The sequence below is a fragment of the Bos indicus x Bos taurus genome, chromosome 28 (genome assembly GCF_003369695.1).
Source record: "Bos indicus x Bos taurus breed Angus x Brahman F1 hybrid chromosome 28, Bos_hybrid_MaternalHap_v2.0, whole genome shotgun sequence".
Lineage (NCBI taxonomy): Eukaryota > Metazoa > Chordata > Mammalia > Artiodactyla > Bovidae > Bos > Bos indicus x Bos taurus.
In genome coordinates, this window is record NC_040103.1 from 3,592,829 (window position 1) to 3,614,429 (window position 21,601).

The following is a 21,601-nucleotide window of genomic DNA, read 5'->3' on the forward strand; positions in this document are numbered from 1 at the left end:
CGGGGGTCTCAGAAAGGGGCTGCAAGCAGGAGTGTTGCTGTTATGGGGGGATGGTACGGCTCCATGGCCCCCTGTTTCTCAGAAACTTAGGGCTGGCAGTGAAAAGGAAGAGCCAGGCAGAGTCATAATTGGGAATCCAGGGAACCGTCCACGTACGGATAACCTGATGGAACACCCTTCTGTCCCCCGTGGGCAGGAGATGCCTGCAAGCCACAGGCAGATCCAAGCTCCAATCTCTCTTCATTGATTCCCCCTGCCTGCCAGTTACGGCCTTCTCTGAGCCCCACTGTCCTGGCCCACACCAGGAGCAGTGACACTGACCTCCCGGGGTGGAAGACTTGAACGTGCCTGCAATTCCCCGACCTCGGTGTATGGAGATGCTTTTGTGCCCGGACATTTACTTCTCCTCCTGAAGAGGGGCTAGGAGGCCTCCCTACTGTGGGCATGGTCTGTGCTGACTGTTAGAGATCAAGGAGCTGATTCCCACCCAGCTTACTTACTGTCCCCAGTGAGGCAGCTGAACCTCAGGGGAAGAACTCGGGCAGACAGAGGAAAATTCCAGACAGCCTGGGGGAGGAAAGCACGGTGGGGGTGGGGTCCCCAGAGTCCAGCTCCCCAGCGCCAGGGCCTGACCTGCTGCTGTAGGAGTCTCCTCTAAACTCCCCAGCCCAGAGGGACTAGGAATGCCAAGAATCCTCTCCTCCCCTCTGTGGAACATTCCAAGGCTGAGTGTTTTCCTCTTGAAACCTCAGGAGCATGAGACAGGAATCCACCGTGAGGCCCTCCAGGCCCCCTCTGCGCCACCACACCTGCGAGGCTGACAGATGAGGGGGAACATGACGACCAAGAGCACCTCACCGGCTGCGACAGGCACTTCTGCCTCTGAGCCTCTCCTTTCCATGGGGAAGATGTCAGAGCAACAGAGACCCCAGGCCTGGCACAGTCTATGAAGGAAGCGACCCAGGAGGGGAGGGCTGGCTAGAAGACTGAGCAGGAGCCAAGGAAGTGAGAGAGTCATTTCCCAGGCAGGTTGATAAGAAGTCTAGGGGTCCCCAAGGAGACAGGGGTCTGGAATTCTCAAGGAGGAAGAAAGGACAAACTTTTTTGTCCCTCTATATTCCTTAGGATTATATAACAATAATGTATCCTGTTTGAGGACAGTCTCTGGAAAAAACCTTCTGGCTAATCCTGTTATCTTAAGGTGTAAATTGTGGGAGTAGGTCTAGTGAGGTCTTTATAACCTCCAGACATTCTTTTGATATACTGTAATAACTATTAGAGAGGATATAACTCCATGGCTAACACTAGCAGGGGGGTACTCTTTCTGCCCCCTTCTGATGCCTATGTCAGAAGCTCTCTCTATCTCCTTTATACTTTAATAAAACTTCATTACACAAAAGCTCTGAGTGATCAAGCCTCATCTCTGGCCCCGGATTGAATTCTTCTCCTCCGGAGGCCAAGAATCCAGTGTCTTTTCTGTGGTTCAGCAACAACCTTTCAGAAGATCAACTGTGCTTGCCCAGCATTAAGGCCTCTCCTGATCAGAGCTGCCTCTCAGGGATAGATGACACTAGCTTGTCCATCCTCGGCAGGTCTCTGCAGAGTCCTCTGCCACAAGCTGGCCTCAAGGAAGGAGCCTAGGCAGAGGTGCAAAAATTGGGAAGAAATCCCAAATCCCTGAGATTAACTCTGTGCCGGACAGTCATGACCTCGGGTCAGGCGGACCCCAGCCTCAGCTAATCTCTTGGTGGCTGCTGACCAGGGATCCAACCTGTGCCCCCTGAATTGAAAGTAGAGTCTTAGACACTGGGCCACCAGGGAAGTCCCCCTTTCTGCAGTCAGAGCCGAGAAAGAGCTAGGCCCTGAGTGGCAGTCACTAAATGTCTGCAGAAGTGGCGATCTAATGGTTAAGACTTTGCGCTTTCAATGCAGGGGGCATGGGTTGGACCCCTGGTCAGGGAGTTAAGATCCCACATGCCGTGTGGCATGGCCAAAAAAAGAAAATGGGGAAAAAACGTCTGCTGAAGTGAACAGCTGCAGAAGGCATGAGATCATATCTACCAATGTGCATGTAGATATGTGTTAACTGCATGAGGGAAAATAACTGAAGGAGTGATTGTGTGCCTAAAGCTGTCCTCCTGTCCCCAAATGCACTCATCCCCTCACTGGGCTGTTTTCTGAGAGCAAGTGATTACTCATCTCTGAGTTTAAGCATAATGTCTGACCCAAAGTAGATGTATAATCAATGTCTACTGAATTTTTGAAAAATCAATGAATGGTGTCATAGAGACAGGAAGTAGAAGGATGGTTACCAGGCGCTGGAGGAGGGGGAAGGGGGTTTCTCTTTATAGGGAATAGAGTTTCAGTTTAAGAAGATGACAGACTTCTGGAGACGGACTGTGGCAATGGCTGCACAACAGTGCACACTCACAAATGGTTAAGATGGTACGTTTCATGTTAGGTGTATTTTTTTTTTAATTAATAGCAACAACAGCAGTAACCATTTATTGAGTGCTTATTACTTCAAGGCACAAATGTTCACTGATATAGCTAATATTAACATGCTTGTTTTATAAATGAGGCCTCAGGAGGTTAAGTGTATGCTCAGGTCACATAGCTAGTGGGTTACAGAGGCTGGGTTCAAACCTGGACCCCCATCTCCAAAGCCAACATATTTAAGCACCACGTCACATGTGTTCAGAGCTCACGACTCCCATCTGAGCCCCACTTTATTTTTTATTTTTTAATTTTATTTTATTTTTAAACTTTACAACATTGTATTGGTTTTGCCAAATATCGAAATGAATCCACCACAGGTATACATGTGTTCCCCATCCTGAACCCTCCTCCCTCCCCATACCATCCCTCTGGGTCGTCCCAGTGCACCAGCCCCAAGCATCCAGTATCGTGCATCAAACCTGGACTGGCAACTCGTTTCATACATGATATTATACATGTTTCAATGCCATTCTCCCAAATCTTCCCACCCTCTCCCTCTCCCAGAGTCCATAAGATTGTTCTATACATCAATGTCTCTTTTGCTGTCTCGTATGCAGGGTTATTGTTACCATCTTTCTAAATTCCATATATATGTGTTAGTATACTGTATTGGTGTTTTTCTTTCTGGCTTACTTCACTCTGTATAATAGGCTCCAGTTTCATCCATCTCATTAGAACTGATTCAAATGAATTCTTTTTAATGGCTGAGTAATACTCCATTGTGTATATGGTATATTTTATAACAATTAAAATTTAAAAATAAAAATTTTAAAAATCAGTGGATGATTGACAATCAAATGAAATGATCTAGTGTTAGGGCTGTCAGAACATGGAGTCTTAGATTCAAAACGACACAAATTCTCTGCAACTCTCCATCAGAAGCTGCAATATATGTCCTCAAACCCCAAACCTGAGTTGGACTAGGCCTCAATTAGACCAGCAGAACAAAGCAGGGGGGACACTTTGATACACTTTCGATACCTAAGCCTAAACCTAGGAGGGCCTTGTCGGCTTGCACTCTCACCCAGGGGAACTCTTCAGCTATCATGTAGCTCACTGGATACATGTGGCCCCAACCAAAAATGGAAGAGAGGCTATCCTCAAGCAGCAGGTTCCCAGCTGCTGTCTGGTAACAGGTCCATGGAAAGGCCAGCAGAAAAACAGTCTGGCTGAGCCCTGCCCAGACCACTGGCCCACAGAATCAGGAGCAAAGAAATAAACGTTTCAAGCCATGAAACAGTGGGGTGTCTGTCATGTATCAAAGATTTCAAATGACGAAGGGCCACCAGCCCTGCAGTTGGAGGTCAGGGCCACCCTGCCCTGGCTAACCTGCCTCCTGCAAGCAGCTCTCTAAAGAAGGTCTCATGAGTCCTTAAGTCCTAAGGAAGAGTGTGACAACTCAGGGAGGCAGGCACTTGACTTTTGGCTGGGGAGAGGTGAATGTGGAATGCTGACTGGTAAGGACAGGGTAGGGGTGTGGTCCTTTGCTCCTTGGAACACTTTCTGGAACACTTGGAACACTTACTTCTACAAAGTCCTGACTTTAAACCACATAAGTTTGATTTTGAGAGCTCAGACAGACAGGTAAGGACACAGATAGCCTACCAGTTCATGAAATAAGCTGGTTCTCTCATTGGAAGGGAACATGAAATGGAATTCTGAGCCACAAAGACTATACCTTTTACTGAAAAGATACAAGTTAAAATGAGCAAAACAAATCAACGTGATTCTACCAAGCCTTCTCAATTTATGCAGGTTCCCAGGAGACCTGGATGCCATCTGTGACAATTACCACCAGCACAAGTGTAACCCATGCTGGATTATGTCAGCACACTTTGTTCTAGAGACCTTTTCCAGGCACCTGTTTCCACACTGAGCCTCATTCACAGCAGCTGCCCTAGGCGCTGCCTGCTCCTTGTCCCAGAACGTCATCTGCATTGTGTTAGTAACATAAGAAACAGCCCATCCCACAAAGGGCTGACTCAGGAACATTTAACAAGCTAAATTCTTATGAGAGCAGATATCCTCAGGGGAGCACAATGCACGTAAGGCTTGGGGCATTTTAACTAATTAGATTTCTCGGTCTTCATCACTGAGTCATCATGAAACCTATGGCCCAGTCCTGGAACATCTGTGCTGCCTTCTTTGCCCCTGTCCACTCCGACCTGCAGACTGCCCATCTGCCTGTTACTACACGTCATCTACAGGATTAGTGCTTCTCAGGTCCCCATCTGGGGACCCACAGAAAAGGAACAGCGGTGGCCCTGATGAATGCCAATGCAGTGACGTACTTTCCACCCGTCTCCAACTTCCTCTGCCATTACCGGACAAGGGATTTGTTGTTGGATTTCAGAGCTCCGAAACTGCAATTCCAGGCTGCTCCTCCATATCCCTGGCTCCCTCTCACCCGCCCTCAGCCACGCCTTAACCAGTGTCCATATCCTGAAGGATTCAGCTTCCAGGCACAACTCTGTTGCTCGCCCTGCCCTCTGTTTAGACTTAGGCTATTCATCTGCTTCAGAAATTAAAAAAAAATAAAAAGACACACAGGATGCAGATGTTTGCATCTTTATTTTTAGGACATTTAGGACCCATCGTTCTGGTTCCCTGAAGGCAGGAGTCTGTGCTTGCTGAATGAACATGTTCATCTGCATTAATGCTAAGTATTCTCAAAAGCCGCCTCCTAACTCTCACATGAGAGCCACCTTGGCTTTCGCAGGCTTCCTCATCCTGGGGCATCGCATCACTTGGGCCAGTCAGTGCTGGTTACCATGCCACCTGTGGGCAAGGACGCCAGCTGTCCGGGTCCGCCGAGGCCCTTGTCAAGTCCGTCATTTATTCTTAGACACAGACCCCCATGTGAGGGCCGCTCAGACTTGAGTCACTTGTAGGCCCTCTCGTTGCTTCATCCCACTCTGACCCACCCTTCCTACAGCCCCGTGGAGGCCACTGAACACTGGGATGAGCAACTGTAGGGGCAAGAACAAGCCCCTTCATGGTCACCTCCATCGTGCAAAGGACCCTCCAATACACAGCAGCAAGTGTTCTAGAATTCAGAGAATCCTGGTCTTTTTCCTTGGATTTGAAAAAGCTACCTTTTGGTCATTTTGCTACTTATTAATGCACTTGTTCTGGGACAACTAGGGAGAATGGGGAAATGGATCAACCCAGTGAAGCTTGATACTCTTAAGCAACTTCGGCAACAATAACACTGATAGCAATGAATGAATGACTGGACACCAGCATTCAGGGGTCCAGGCTGGGTTGTCCATGTGTATTCACTGGCTATTCCAGCTTCACAAGGTACAAAGAACAGTCTCTCCCTCCTCTCTTCCACACTCAGGAGTCTCTGCCTTAGAGCTGATTCTTCTAGGCAATTCTGATGGATCTGCACTCTTGCCCCCACATCCACCCAACTTGCTGTCTCTGTTGCCCTTCTGATTTCATTTTAATAAAAGCTGCTTTTATCCCACCCCCACCAAAAGCTTCCCTCAAGGCCTTGTCAATATGGACCCTTGTGCCACCAACCCCCTCACTTTAAATCCATCACCAAACCTAGCACCTAACCTAGCACAGGCCCCGCCCCACCTCCTCTCCTTTCCTACCAGCAGGGGGTGCATCTGATCTCCTAAGTGCTGAAAGGAAAATACCTAACCACATCACTTTTTACAAAAGATAAACAAATCTAAATTTAATCCAACTTACCCTTGTTTCCCAGGAGAAAGGGGCAGAGTGCTCATCTTGCCAAGTTATGTCCTGAAATAAAAATTCAAGAATAAATCTGAAGTCCAAACCCAAACATACCCTGTGCAAACAACCACCCAAGGCCATAGGGGAACAAAATTTAGGAAGAATCCCAACTCCTGGCTCTGAACAAGCCTGACATCATCACACTCTGCAGAGAATGTGTTGACCTTCTGGGTCTGGCTTCCCCTCACTCTTCAGACCGAGGCTGCCAGGCATGCCTGTCCCCTGCCAAGCGATATTAGATGGATGCCTGGGAGTCCCAGGACAAACTTGGTGACAGGGAAGCTGAGCAGAAAGGGAACACAGCTTCTGGGCTCAGGTCTCAGCCCTACCAGCGATTAGCCATGTGGCCAGGGCATGATGACTTAGCCTTTTGAGCCTCAGTTTCCTCATCTGTAAAAGGAGAATCACACTTGCCTTGCTGGGTTGTTGTGAGGATTAAATGAGGTCATATACGAAAGGAATGCTTTCGAACACATTGGAATAGACCCTGATACTGGGAAAGATTGAGAGCAGGAGAAGGGGACAACAGAGGATGAGAAAGTTGGATGGCATCATTGACTCAATGGACATGAGTTTAAGCAAATTCTGGGAGATGGTGAAGGACAGGGAAGCCTGGCCCTGCTGCAGTCCCTGAGGTCTCAAAGAGTCAGACATGACTTTGTAGCTGAACAACAGTGAAAAGAATGTCAGAAAATTATTTGCAGTCAATACCAGTACCCAATTTTTAAATTGAACCCCATCCCCACTCCTAATAGGTGCCTCCCAGAAATGTGAAAGGCAACGATCAGCAAATCAATGAAGAAAATGCAATTATAATGAAAACTCAGAATCATTCTGACCCTCACAAGCAGAACAGGATAAAAGGAGCCCTTCAAAATAGTCACAAGAATTTGACCTTGCATCCACCAGCCTGAACAAAAATCTCCTTCCCTCGGCTACTTCTCCACCCTTCCACCTGTATTCCTATACTAGCAAATGTCTCATCTGCGTCCAGCTTCTATTGGGGATCATATTTTCTGAACCAAAAACTGGGATATCTTGGGTGATCCAGACTGAAAATGGGATTAGATAATTGAATTGACTGTCCTTCATAAAGCACCCCAGGTACATAGTGTCTTACCACCCAGAAGCACTCCTTGCCCCTAGAGGTAGGTCACCCGGCTTCCCCTCCTCCAGGAGGCGGCCCAGTTCTGCAAAGGGCCCACTTTTTTCAGTACAAACTCCATCCCCAGGCTCAATCTCTAAGCCATGTCTCCTATCACTCCTGACTCTCAGGCAAAACTTCTAAAACGTGAGGCAGCATGGGCCACTGTGCTCCCATTGTGCAGTTAAGCCCAGTTTATGCCTCAATTTACAAACTGTGTCCCTCCAAAAGTAGAAACGTGAGCTAACAAGTCTCAGCTAAGGGGGCCCTGAGTCCAGGTATGTGTGGTCAGGAAGTGGGAGAAAAGTGTAGTTGAGCTAAATGACCTGAGAGTCCTTAAAATTCTATGATCTCAGGACCCTCTAAGTTCCTCTTAGAAGCAATACAAGAGTTTGTCAGATGGGAAAAATAAAGGAGGCTGATGGGATGTAAGTCCCCTTTATTCTAGATTTGGACCAGTGAAAAAAGGACAAAGGGAAACCAACTGGCAAGTGTGTTCCCTCTGTCCGGGGGAAGGACAACCCAGTGGCCACCCCAGGGGACAGAGGAGGTGCGTGGAGATTCAGTGGGCAGGCAGAGACAGAGCAGGGAGCAGGATCACTGGTAAAAGCAGGACACACTCCTTCTCATGTGATATGATCAATCCTCTGCATATTAATTATGCAGCTTGAGTCCCTTTGAAATCTACAAAGAACAGAGTAAGAAGGTTTGGGGGTTTGGAAGGTGAATGAGTCCAAGACTCTTAGGAACAATGTTCTTTTCTATTTTTCCAGCTTTTTTCTACAGGAATCCTGGCCTATCTTCTTCCCTACCAATATACATATACAAGTTATAAATGTATTCCTCCTTCGGCAATTTTGTGAATGAAAGAAAAAATGAAGATGAAAAAACAATATTACATGAAATAAAAAACTGAACAGGAGTAAAAGAGGGAACCAATGAAATACGCTTTCTATAACAATGCTTCATTTGAGCTATATTTGATCATTCTTGTTCATATTGTATACTTTTAAAAGAATTATTCCTCATAATTCCTTGGTGAAGAATTTGGTAAACAGTAAATATATTTTATAAAACCTGATAAACAAACATGAAAGGAAAGTGTTATTGGTAGTCATCTCTGATTGACATGGATAATATGTCTAAAATTTGTACATGTACTCATTGAGTAATAAAGAATTAGTTATTGTTTAAAAAAGAAAAAGACTCTTAAGAGCAAAGACGTAGCCTGGAGCACGGTAAGCCAGCAGGCTCCAGTGGCTGCAGCCCATATTGGCTGAAATTCCAAAAGGGCTGCAGACAGACGGGCATCCTGTGATTTCTCCACAACTTGATGTCAAGTCAATAATCTTTTGTTTGCTCCAGCAAGAAACTGAGTCAAGGGGCAAATTCCTTAGATTTCTGCAGTTCCAAGCTCATAAAAAAATAATAAAGCACTTAACAAAAATAAACACGCCAAACAAAAATGCGATTGAAGCTCTGACGTCAGCCCCTGGCCGGCTGCAGACCCCAGCCACAAGCAGCACTGGCAGCGGGCGCGGCTCTCCGGTTGCTGGGCGCACAGCAGCGTCAGAACCGCAAGGTTCTAGAAATGGACAGTGGTGGTGGCAGCTGTACAACATCGTGAGTGTAGCAACTGTACACTGAAAACAATGGTGAGAATGGTCAACTTTATGTTATGAATATTTTACCACAATAAAAAAAACTGAATGTATTATATGACTCTGACTATACGACATTCTGGAACAGGTAAAATTATAGAGACAGTAAGAAGATCAGTGGTTGCCAGGGTTAAATGGAAGGAGGGATGAGAAAGCACAGAAGATTTTTAGGACAGTGAAACTACTCTGAACATACTGTAATGGTGGATACTTTTCTCAAAACCCAGAAGCTACAGCAGCAAGAGTAAACTGCAGTGTAGACTATGGACTTAGGGCAATAATGATATGTAGGTTCATCCATTGTGACAAATGTCCCACTCTGGTGGGGCACATTGGTATTGGAAGAGGCTGCACATGTGTGTGATGGTAGGGAGTGTGTCAGAAATCTATACTTTCTACTCACTTTTGCTGGGAACCTTACAATGCTCTGAAAATTAATTTATTTTTCAAAAACAAAGTGACCCCTCCCCACTCCAAAAAAAAAAAAAAACCTGACAAGGGTAACAAATACTAAAAACATCATTTCCTAATTACTTTAGTCTGTCTTCCTATTATCTATGCTCCTGACATTACTTATATCCCTTGTACCTGCAAGATAGAAAGTGCATCTGTAACAACACAGTGGGGTTGCTGCACCTCCCTGACTGGCTCTGATTCCGTGAGCCACCTTGGGGCTTAGACAGCACCTAGGGGAGCATCTCCATGGCAACCAGTGGGTGCTCCACAGCTGGGCTGCTCCCCTCACTGCCCTGACGCCAGATGCTGAACATTTCCCAACACAGCACAAGCTGCAACCAATACCAGACATCCCGAAATTCACTACATTCTACACTAAATGCAATTTTCACTATTAAAATTTTTAAGGATTTTGGTCATCTTAACTTTGAAATTATTTGGCGACAGTAACTCATCTAGAATGGGTTGGTTTCTCTGTAAAAGTCATGACTATTCCAAAACTATTCTAAAGTGAGAAATTCTGGACTTAAAATTCACTTCAAAGGTGAAATGTTATAAATATTAGCCTTTCCTCTATGACTGGATACTAATGAGTCATTTCTTCTTTTGTAACTTCCTTCCCCACTTCAGAGCCAGTGAACTTCATCTCATCTCCAGTGTTGGGGGGACAGCACCTGTGGGTGGCCGCATCCACAGTGGATGACCCTTGGCTGGGCCCAGAGGCCAGCCTGAGGAAGCGGGGTCAGGAGCGCGGGCATTACAAACCAACTCTGAGCTTCCCCTCCACAAAACCAGGTCACTAGCAGCTGGCAGACAGGGAGACATGCCTTTCCTACAACAGTCAAAAGAAGCGCTTCAGAGACCCTGAAGCACTCTGAGAGTCTTGCTTCCTCTCCAGGCCTCACTGAGGGACAGGCTGGGGACTACTCTGTAACCTGAAAAAACCGCACCTTCCTGCAGATGCCCTCTTTCTGGCACACCTGTCCCAGGCAGCCTGAGGGGATGGCCACTTCCTAGGTCCTTGTCGGTCTTGGGGCCATGCTTGTGCCATTCACAGACACCAGATTCAAGGCTCTCTAAAGAGCACTCTTAGCTTAAAGTTTTCAGATCTAGCTGTAAATCAGAATCACCCAGGGTGCTGTTTGAACAGGCAGAAGCTGTGGGTCCCACCCGACATAGTTATAGAAAAACCAACAGCTCCCTGTGTGTGTGTGCTCAGTCATGTCTGACTCTCTGCAACCTCATGGACTGTAGCCCGCCAGGCTCCTCTGTCCATGGGGATTCTCCAGGCAAGAATACTGGAGTGGGTTGCCATGCCCTCCTCCAGGGTTATCTTCCCGACCCAGGGACTGAACTTGTATTTCCTGCATCTTCTGCATTGGCAAGTGGATTCTTGACCACTAGTGCCACCTGGCTATGATCCAACAACTCCCTAAGTCATTCTAATGCAGCTGTTCCCATGGGCAGCTCACCTACTTCAGTCCTCCACAGGACACCTGACTCCCGCTTCTCATAGAGGCACCTGGCACACAGGCTGCAAGTGCTGACCTCCAAGGCTCAGGCGCCCACCTCTCTGCCCAGGCCACTCCACCTGTAGAGGTGGCCTCAATCAATACTGCTACATGGCTCTCACCATTCCCAAGTAAGGATTTTTAGTAAACCAACCTGGATGCCGGCTGCTCTCACAAGAGGCCTGCAGTTTTCTGGGCTGGCTCTCACCTACCCCACTTTGAAGCAGGCAAAACCATGCTCTGTGTCATCAGTATACTAACCAAAGCAAACAGTCTCCTAAACACTGCAAGGCCTCAGCAAATCACGTCTAAACGCTGCTAAAGAAATATCAATAACCTCAGATATGCAGATGACACCACCCTAATGGCAGAAAGCAAATCACCTCTAAAGGCCTCAGCAAATCATGTCTAAAGGCTGCTTTAGAGATAAGAAAGCCTCCCTCAATGATCAATGCAAAGAAATAGAGGAAAGCAATAGAATGGGAAAGTCTAGAGATCTCTTCAAGAAAATCAGAGATACCAAACAAACATTTCATGCAAAGATGGGCACAATAAAGGACATAAATGGTATGGACCTAACAGAAGCAAAAGACATTAAGAAGAGGTGGCAACAATACACAGAAGAACTGTACAAAAGAGATCTTCACGACCCAGATATCCATGACGGTGTAGTCACTCACCTAGAGCCAGACATCCTGGAATGCAAAGTCAAGTGGGCCTTAGGAAGCATCGCTACAAACAAAGCTAGAGGGGGTGATGGAATTCAAGCTGAGCTATTTCAAATTCTAAAAGATGATGCTGTTGAAGTACTCCACTCAATATGCCAGCAAATTTGGAAAATTCAACAATGGCCACAGGACTGGAAAAGGTCAGTTTTCCATCCAATCCCTAAGAAAGGCAATGCCAAAGAATGTTCAAACTACCGCACAATTGCACTCATCTCACATGCTAGCAGTATAATGCTCAAAAATTCTCCAAGCCAGGCTTCAACAGTACATGAACTTCCAGATGTACAAACTGAATTTAGAAAAGGCAGAGGAACCAGAGATCAAATTGCCAACATCTGCTGGATCATCAAAAAAGCAAGAGAGTTCCAGTAAAACATCTACTTCTGTGTTATTGACTATGCCAAAGCCTCTGACTATGTGAATCACAACAAACTGGAAAATTCTTAAAGAAATGGGAATACCAGACCACCTTACCTGTCTCCTGAGAAATCTGTATGCAGGTCAAGAAGCAACAGTTAGAACCAGACACGGAACAATAGATTAGTTCCATATAGGGAAAGGAGTACGTCAAAGCTGTATATTGTCACCCAGCTTATTTAACTTATATGCAGAGTACATCATGAGAAATGCTGGGCTAGATAAAATACAAGCTGGAATCAAGATTGCTGGAAGAAATATCAATAACCTCAGATACACAGATGACACTACCCTTATGGCAGAAAGCAAAGAGGAGCTCAAGAGCCTCTTGATGAAAGTGAAAGAGGAGAGTGAAAAAGCTGGCTTACAACCCAACATTCAGAAGACTAAGATCACACATCCGGTCCCATCACTTCATGGCAAATAGATGGAGAAACAGTGGAAACAGTGGCTGACTTTATTTTGGGGGGGCTCCAAAATCACTGCAGATGGTGACTGCAGCCATGAAATTAAAAGACACTTGCTCCTTGGAAGAAAAGCTATGACCAACCTAGACAGCATAGTAAAGAGCAGAGACATTACTTTGCCAAGAAAGTTCCATCTGCTGCTGCTGCTGCTGCTGCTGCTAAGTCGCTTCAGTCGTGTCCGACTCTGTGCGACCCCACAGACGGCAGCCCACCAGGCTCCCCCGTCCCTGGGATTCTCCAGGCAAGAACACTGGAGTGGGCTGCCATTTCCTTCTCCAATGCATGAAAGTGAAAAGTGAAAATGAAGTCGCTCAGTCGTGTCTGACCTTTAGCGACCCCAGGGACTGCAGCCCACCAGGCTCCTCCGTCCATGGGAGTTTCCAGGCAAGAGTGCCGGAGTGGGTGCCATTGCCTTCTCCAAACGTTCCATCTATGCAATGCTATGGTTTTTCCAGTGGTCATGTATGGATGTGAGAGCTAGACTATAAAGAGAGCTGAGCACCGAGGAACTGATGCTTTTGAACTGTGGTGTTGAAGAGTCTTGAGTCCCTTGGACTGCAAGGAGATCCAACCAGTTCATCCTAAAGGAAATCAGTCCTGGGTGTTCATTGGAAGGACTGATGTTGAAGCTGAAACTCCAATACTTTGGCCACCTGATGCAAAGAACTGACTCACTGATGCTGGGAAAAACTGAAGGCGAGAGAAGAAGAGGACGACAGAGGATGAGATGGTTGGATGGCATCACTGACTTGATGCACATGAGTTTGAGCAAGCTCCAGGAGCTGGTGATGGATAGGGAAGCCTGGTGTGCTGCAGTCCATGGGGTCGCAAAGAATTAGACACGACCGAGCAACTGAACTGAACTGAACTAAAAGGCCGCTTTCATTTCATTCTTTCCAGAGTTCAAAGGTTACATACAACTACTGCAACAGCATTTCTAATAATGCCTCTGCATAACTACAGTAAGTATGTAATCATAAATACTCTGATGTCATAGAGTCAAAATATGGTGTGCTGTTTGTTAAATTTCTCCTGCCACCTAGATGGCTCTCTTAAACTTAGAATCCCCAACCATCAAGCTCCCCAGAAATACATCTAATTTTTCTTGAGTGGTTCAGAAGTAGTGCTCACCGGAACCATACATTAGCATTGTCCTCCTAAGTCCATAAATTGGGGGAGTTTCCAGTTGATTGATAGACGGTTGCATTTTGGCTTAAAGTTAAGAAGTTTAAACTGTGAAATACTCCAAACTAGAGAAATGACGCTCAGATGGTAGAGCCTGCAGGAGTGGGAAAGACACTCCCTGTGTTTCTGTCTCATCCCTTCAGGGATGTTGGCTGCCCTGGGCCTCTTGGTACATCCTTCACCAAGCACCTTCTTCCTGATGATCTGCTTAGTGTTAGTCTGTACCTCATATTCACAGGAGCATGTTAAAAACAGAAGGGAGGTAATCATACTCCCTGGTATTTAGCCAAATGGATCGAAAACTTCAGTTCAGTTGCTCAGTTGTGTCGAACTCTTTGTGACCCCATGGACTGCAGCACACCAGGCTTCCCTGTCCATCACCAACTCCCAGAGCTTGCTTAGACTCATGTTCATCAAGTCCGTGATGCCATCCAAGCATCTCATCCTCTGTCGTCTCCTTCTCCGGCCTTCAATCTTTCCCAGCATCAGGGTCTTTTCAAATGAGTCAGTTTTCAAATGAGTCGCATCAGTCAGGATGCGACTGACAGATCAGGCAAAGTATTGGAACTTCAGCTTCAGCATCAGTCCTTCCAATGAATATTCAAGACTGATTTCCTTTAGGATGGACTGGTTTGATCTCCTTAGGTCCCCAGAAACACCTACACATGGCCGCTTATAGCAGCTTCAGTCAGAAATGCTAATACTTAGAAACAAGTAAGATGTCCTTTCATGGGTGAATGGCTATGAATGGCTAAGAAAACTGTGGTACATTCAGGCTGTAGACTATTATTCAGTGCTAGGAAGAATGGGCTATCAAGCCATCAAAAGACACAGAGGAAACTTAATGCATATTACTAAGTGACAGAAGTCAATCAGAAAAGGCTGCATACTCCATGATTCCAACCATATGTCATCTGGAAAGGGCACAACTATGGTGATAGTAAAAAGATAAGCAGTTGCTAGGGACTGGAGGGGAGGAACGGAGGAGCAGGAAAAGCATCCAGGGTTTTTAGGACAGTGAAATACTCTGTATGGTACTATCTATATAATGATGGAATTGTGTCCTCAAACATTAGTCCAAACTACTGAATGTCCAATATCAAGAGTGAACTATAGGGCTTCCCTGGTGGCGCAACGGATAAGAATCCGCCTGCCAATGCAGGAGACACGGGTTCGATCCCTGATCCGGGAAGATCCCACATGCTGCGGGGCAACTAAGCCCGTGCACCACAACTAGGGAAGCCCAGCGCCTACAGCCTGTGCTCTGCAACGAGAGAGGGCACGGCGATGAGAAGCCCACACGCCACAGCAAAGAATCCCCCAGCTCTGCGCACTGCAACGAGAAAGCCCGTGCCCAGCAACCAAAATCCAGCACAGCCAAAAATTAATTAAACAGATTATTAAAAAAGAGTGGAAAATACAAATTTTAAAAAAAGAGTGAACTGAATGTAAACTATGAACTGGGTGACGGCGCGTAGGTTCACTGATTATAGTAAATGCACCGCTGTGATGGGGGCTGTGGTTCCGTGAGGGGGAGGGGCTGTGCGTGTACAGGAGGTGGACATATGGAAACCTCTGTACTTTCTGCTCAGTTCTGCTGTGAACCTAACAATGCTCTGACAAATAAAGTCCACACACACACACAAAAAGGGAAGGAGTAAGGGAGAAGAATATGGTCTTTTTTTTAACCAACTGCTTATTCTTAGGGACTATTGTTTATATATTTATGGAATCCATGCTTTCCCCTTTGACCTGCAAGCTGAAACTCCAATACTTTGGCCACCTCATGCGAAGAGTTGACTCACTGGAAAAGACTCTGATGCTGGGAGGGATTGGGGGCAGGAGAAGGGGACAACAGAGGATGAGATGGCTGGATGGCATCACGGACTCGATGGACGTGAGTCTGAGTGAACTCCGGGAGTTGGTGATGGACAGGGAGGCTTGGTGTGCTGCAATTCATGGGGTCGCAAAGAGTCAGACATGACTGAGCGACTGAACTGAACTGAACTGATTGCATACATTTAATTCTGCTGAAGTAAGATGGTTTCCATCAGTGGAAGTAGGAAATTGCAGTTCTGACAACAGAAAAAGAGTTACAATTTAACTATTGGGCAGGTTCCATCATAAACACAAGTACAGAAACTCAGGCCTTCCCAGACCTTACCAAAAACAAAAACTCGAGGCCAAGGTGGTGACGGGAAGGTGGGTGGGGGAGAGGTCAAAGGAAACAAACAGGAGAACGGAGTCGGAAGTTGAAGACAGGTCTGGCCTTGATTTATTTTTCTGAGAAATGGATTTTTTGTTCTTCCTTTAGAATGTCAAAGTAACTACCGTCAATTACAAGATGACTTCAGATGTGCCAGGAGGCTTCCCAGCTCTGCCCCTCACCCTGGGAGACAAGGAGCAAGTTATTTCACTTTTTTGCAAAACCTGTTCCCTGGTAATTACTGGGCCACACACGCACGCTGGGGGGCGGGGGGCGCCAGGGGGAGCCAGTGTGGCTGCCTCGGCTCCCAGGGTGAAGCTTTCAATGCCCTTCCTCCTCCAGAGGCACCAGCTATGCAGGGTCCCAGGCCAGGTGCTTCTCTAGACAGAGAACTATCTGTCCGCAAAGGGAAGCCTGTGGAAGAGACCCAGAGCCTCCTCCTCACAGCCTGTGGAGGTGGACACGGACCCACGGCCACGTTCTCAACTCCTGCTCGGAGCCGGGGCACAGGCACCAGGACATGGTAAAGCACATCCACCCTGTCGTCTTTTCTAAAGAACTATATGCATCTGCCAGACAGAAGTGTGGGATTCATAATTACACATTCCACCCTTCTTAAAAAAAAAAGTCCAAATGCTGAAAAAGTCACTCTCAAATGTCTCATTTGGGGGCCAGAGGCTGAAAAATAAAAAGCCAAGCTGCTGAAGCGAAAGGGGAGGAGGTGATCTCACATATCACAAGTCCTGCATCAGGAAGCCACAGAGCCAACCAAACTCACACCTGACGAAGATTTAATCACTGAGCAGCATTCTGGAAGGACTACCACATGCTTCATAATGCTGCCTCTGCACTGTTTAAAACTCTTAACAGTAACATACAGGTACACTGGGCTTCCCTGGTGGGGAAGCGGTAAAGAATCCACCTGAAATGCAGGAGATGCAGGGGACGCGGGTTCGATCCCTGGGTCGGGAAGATCCCCTGGAGGAGGTCATGGCAACCCACTCCAGTATTCTTGCCTGTAGAATCCCACAGACAGAGAAGCGTGGCGGGCTACAGTACATGGTGTCACAAATAGATGGACACGAGTGAAGCAGCTTAGCACGCACGCACACACAGGTATGTCAGTTTAGAAATTGTATACTTATTTAATTAGTTTATTTGAAAACACAAACATCTAGGCTGTCCAGCCTAGACCCTAAGGAGAGAGGGCCTGGATGCCAGCAGCTCATCCAAGTCTGCTGACTGGGGGCTCCATACTGACCCCCTCCTCCCGAGCATTTCAGGGAAGGGTGCTTCACCAGCCATGGGGGAGCAGGAGCTGGACAGGCAGCAGGGCCATGGAAAACTGAGGGGCCTTCAGAGGCCTGCAGGAGTCAGGAAGCCCCAGGAAAGGAGGTGAAGGCCAAGTGGGGTGAAGAGCAGCCAGCCAGTCCTCCGGTTCCTGCAGGAGCGGGAGGGACACACGGGCCGGGGGAACACCTCCTTCCGACAGCAGCTGGTCACTAAGGTGCTGAACAGGAGGTGGAGCTGTCTGGCTCCAGGGCTTACAACCCACATTCTCCAGCACTCAAAATCCAGATCCAGGTCCCTGGGGTTGGCACATGGAAACACCCTTCCTGCCCAGCCCCACTTACTTTATAAAGAGGTAAAACAGGCAAGTAGGTCCGTGAGAAGCAACACTCCGGCTGCCCAAGTTTCTGAGTTCACCTGCTTATGGCTTATCTGGAGCCTAGCTGTGGCACAGAGCTCAGAACCCTGAATTCTCAGATCCTGCTAGACTGGTGGCAAGAATCTGGGAGTAAGGGCAGGGAGCAGAGAGCTAAGCATGCCTAGAAAGTCAGGGTTTTGTTTTCTGTTTTTGCTATTTGATAACAGGAAGCTATGGAGGCAGACTGGAGTGATACCTAAATCTCCCTAGATGAAAGCTCTTCATCTCCCAAAATAAGCCGTTCCCCAGACTTTTACTGCTATAGGAAGAAGGCAGGAATTGAGAAGCACAGGGCAAGTCAAACTGCTGAAAGCACCTATTTGCAAACATGCCTTAACGTTCAGACCAAACATGTGATGCAAAGGGCAAGCCCAATGTCCCTGTCTGCTCCAAGCAAGGCCTATAAGCCCGAAAGGTCCGGTGAGCTGGGGATGCTCAGTCACTTAGTCATGTCCAATTCTTTGCAACCCCATGGACTGCAGCCCTCCAGGCTCCTCTGTCCATGGAATTTTCCAGGCAAGAATGTTGGAGCAGGTTGCCATTTCCTCCTCCAGGGGATCTTCCCGTCCCAGGGATTGAACCTGCATCTCTTGCGTCTCCTGCACTGACAGGCAGATTGTTTACCACTGAGCCACCTAGGAAGGCTAAGCATCCCTAAAGCATGAATGGCTCTACGGTCTAACATACTAGGCTTAGGGAAATAGTCACTCAGTTGACTGCCAAGGTAGTAAGAACCAAAAAACTGATAGAACCCTTCACAGCTTCCATGCTCAAAGGCAGGCAGCCAGCCTCCCTCTCGGCGTCAGGCTCGTCCTCCCAGCAAGTGTGGATCTGGGCCTGGACACTGGTCCTCTTGCTTTACAGACAGCAAACGTAAAAATGAACACACAGATGGCATGCTGCCACACCTCTCCTACACAGAGCAGCCCGACGTGTGCCAACTGGACGTGTGAGTCGAGCCCTGTCCACACTCCCTGCCACCAAGATCCATGACCATCAATACACAAGCAAGTTCCACTTGCTTGTTCCTGCAACACATAACAATGACTGGATGACCGTCACAGTTGAAGGCTGTATTCGCATGATCTGACGTAAAATGTGGCTGACTGGGATGCAAAAATGTAACTGGCGACAGAGTAGAGGGTATTCAAAGAAACTGGCGATGTCCTGGTCCTTCACGATAGCTGAAAGGGGGGCACAATCTGAGGCTGGAATGATGGCTGATCAGGAGTCCACACCGTGGACAGAGCAAGCCCAGCTTTGGATATGTGCCCCAAGGTGAATCCCCAGAGCTCATCAGAGCAGAGCTCCTTCTCATGTGGGACTCTACACAGCCAACTCTAAGCTTAGCAATGGAAGGAATTTATTTCATGACAGTGATTTTCAAAAGTGGACACAGACAGACTACAGCTAACAACCTTAATGTTGACGTTTTCGCCACTGGCAGCAGCAGCCATTTTTAATCCCATACGCCTTCCCTACATATAAGCTCCACCATCATCCTGTTACTGTTCTTCCCACTGTAGGAGTTCAGAGACATTAATGAATTACCACAGTCAAAAAGTTAACTGATGCGGAGCCAAAGCAAACCCAAGACTCACAACCAAGCCCAGGTGCCTCCTATTATAGCCTTAGAAAAGGCCCTGGGAACCCAGTATCCCAGATGGTCTTTCCCAAGTATCTACGAGGCCCACCCTGCCTGTCGTCCAAGATCAGACACTGGCTAAAGCAAGAGCTGGGGCTCACCTGAGCACCTGTCCTTCAATGAGCCAACTGGGGATGCTGGCAGTGGCGGAGTCCAAGGAGTATTCTCTGTTTCAAGACTGGCTGTGGAGGCCACAGACACTACATCTGAAGGCAGATCAAACAGGAAGGGACAGAGCGGCTGACTCAGTCTGGTTCAGGGCCCTTTTGGGTAAGCCTGGGGCCACCTATTCAGGCTACTCCGTCCAGCAGCCTACAGAGGGGGCACCCCACCCTGTCCCCATCATCACCCCTTGTGCCCAGGAGCCAACTCTCCTCCAAGAACAACTGTACTCCTGGGCATGAGAACACCAACTCTACTCTGGTGCCAAGTCGATGTAACACACTTTAAACTCCCTAGTGGGATTAAATCACTGTAGCCAAAAAGACAAAAAAGCTCTGGGCAATGTTCCTCTGTATCTTTCTTCAAACTCACTGTGTCTCTGCCATTCTTGCTGGGAGCCTGGCAGGAGGTTTGCAGATCATGCTCCTAGGCAGCTTTTGCAAAGCTGAGTTCAGTTCTGAAAAACAGGGCTCTTGTGCTCCTGGAAGAATATGAAAGTACCACAACAAAAAGTTCTATTGGCTGTTAAATTGCTTTGGGTTTACAAATTCACAAATGGCTCAGTCCGGTACCCAGTTAAGGAATCAGAGTACACAATTCACTTGGTCACATCTTATCAGCAATATGGCACAGGCCTTTTGATGATGAACAGGCATGTGGATATTCTTAGCCAGGCAGAAAGGGAAAATGACAGTGACTCTCCAACATCTGTAAGTACTTGCAGGTTTATTTCCTCTCAGTTTATTTACTCATGACGTTTCCAAAAGGGGCTGCCTGCTTTTCCATCACCCAAATCTGAGCACCAACACTGCAAACATCTTTAGAGATGCTTATTTTCACATTAAACATGTTTCAGCTCTGGGATTACACTTTAAACGTATATTCTCATCCCTTCCGTTACCACACCCTCGTTTTTACTGGCAAAGCCTTTAGAGTTTAAAATCCAATGAAGACTTTTCATCCTGTCAGAATAAAGCCATGTGGGCAGCATATTTCTGCCTCTCACACATCCCTCACATTAAAGTGGGTTTATGACCACAAACATTTTGTATTAATCAACGTTTCGCACACCCATGCCTGAAAATCAGATTAAAACCTCATTCTCCACTTCCTTCCGCAGTCCACAACTTCCTCAGAAAATCTCTCCAAGCTTGGCCCCTCATCCTTGCAGCCTCAAAGCATGCGGATTTCATTGTATACTGCTTGCTGTTTTCGACTTAGACCAAAAGTTGAGTTTGAAAAGCCCAAGAGACACAAATTTGGCACCAAACAGGTTTTAGTTAAACACATTTCCAGGAAAAAGCCAACTTTCTGAGCAGCACAGAACACTCAGGCCTTTGTGACTTTCCATGGGTCATCCCTGAGTTTTTTCTAGCTTCAGGGTTTCTTCCTCCAGTGACTACCCCTCTAGAAGCCCCAGCAGAGTGTCTAGGTCAGAGGCCCAGACATGCCCTTATATGTACCAAAGGTTTGCAACGGCTCATTTAAACGTATCCAGTGGTTTTCAATGGAAAAGAGGGGCCACCACTCTCACTCCCAAAACAAAGCTGCTCATGGGGCTCACTCGGAAACTTCTAGGCTTTGGGAAATCCTGGAAGGCACCTCTTTATTCTTGTTATCTTGCTTGACAATTTCAGTCTCCCCGCACAACTCATTACAAATATTAATAATATTATTACATATAAAATGCTGACTACCTTCCCTAGCAGGGTTGGGGTGGGTATTATTATTCTTGGGGGTACCTGAGGCTCTAAAATGTTAGGTCACCCACGGCCAGACAGCTAAATGCCAGAATAGATTAGAACCTAGGCTGGCCTGGCTTAAAATCCCCTGCTGCTGCCAATTTGGTCTGCCTCGCTACCAGCAACTGCCTCCAGCTCTGGGAGAAGTCTCAGGTCCCGTGCTGCCCTCCGGGGCAGGTCTAGATGGAGGGGTCTTGAATGACCTCTTTCCTTCTCTCGGCGGTTCTCCACAGACTCCCCCGGGGAGCCCCACAGACTCCCCCGGGGAGCCCCCCAGCCCCCGACCTCCGGCTCCAGACCGCCCCTTTCACCCACCCGGC

General features: G+C 47.3%; 1 protein-coding gene across 1 annotated transcript in view; it reads right to left on the reverse strand.

Annotated features, from left to right (window-relative positions):
• C28H1orf198 (chromosome 28 C1orf198 homolog) overlaps positions 1-21,601 on the reverse strand; it is a 35,050-nt gene that overhangs the window by 12,904 nt on the left and 545 nt on the right. Inside the window, exon 2 of the mRNA XM_027530349.1 lies at positions 6,205-6,255. Coding sequence (XP_027386150.1) covers positions 6,205-6,255 — 51 coding nt within the window. The remainder of the gene's footprint in view (positions 1-6,204; positions 6,256-21,601) is intronic.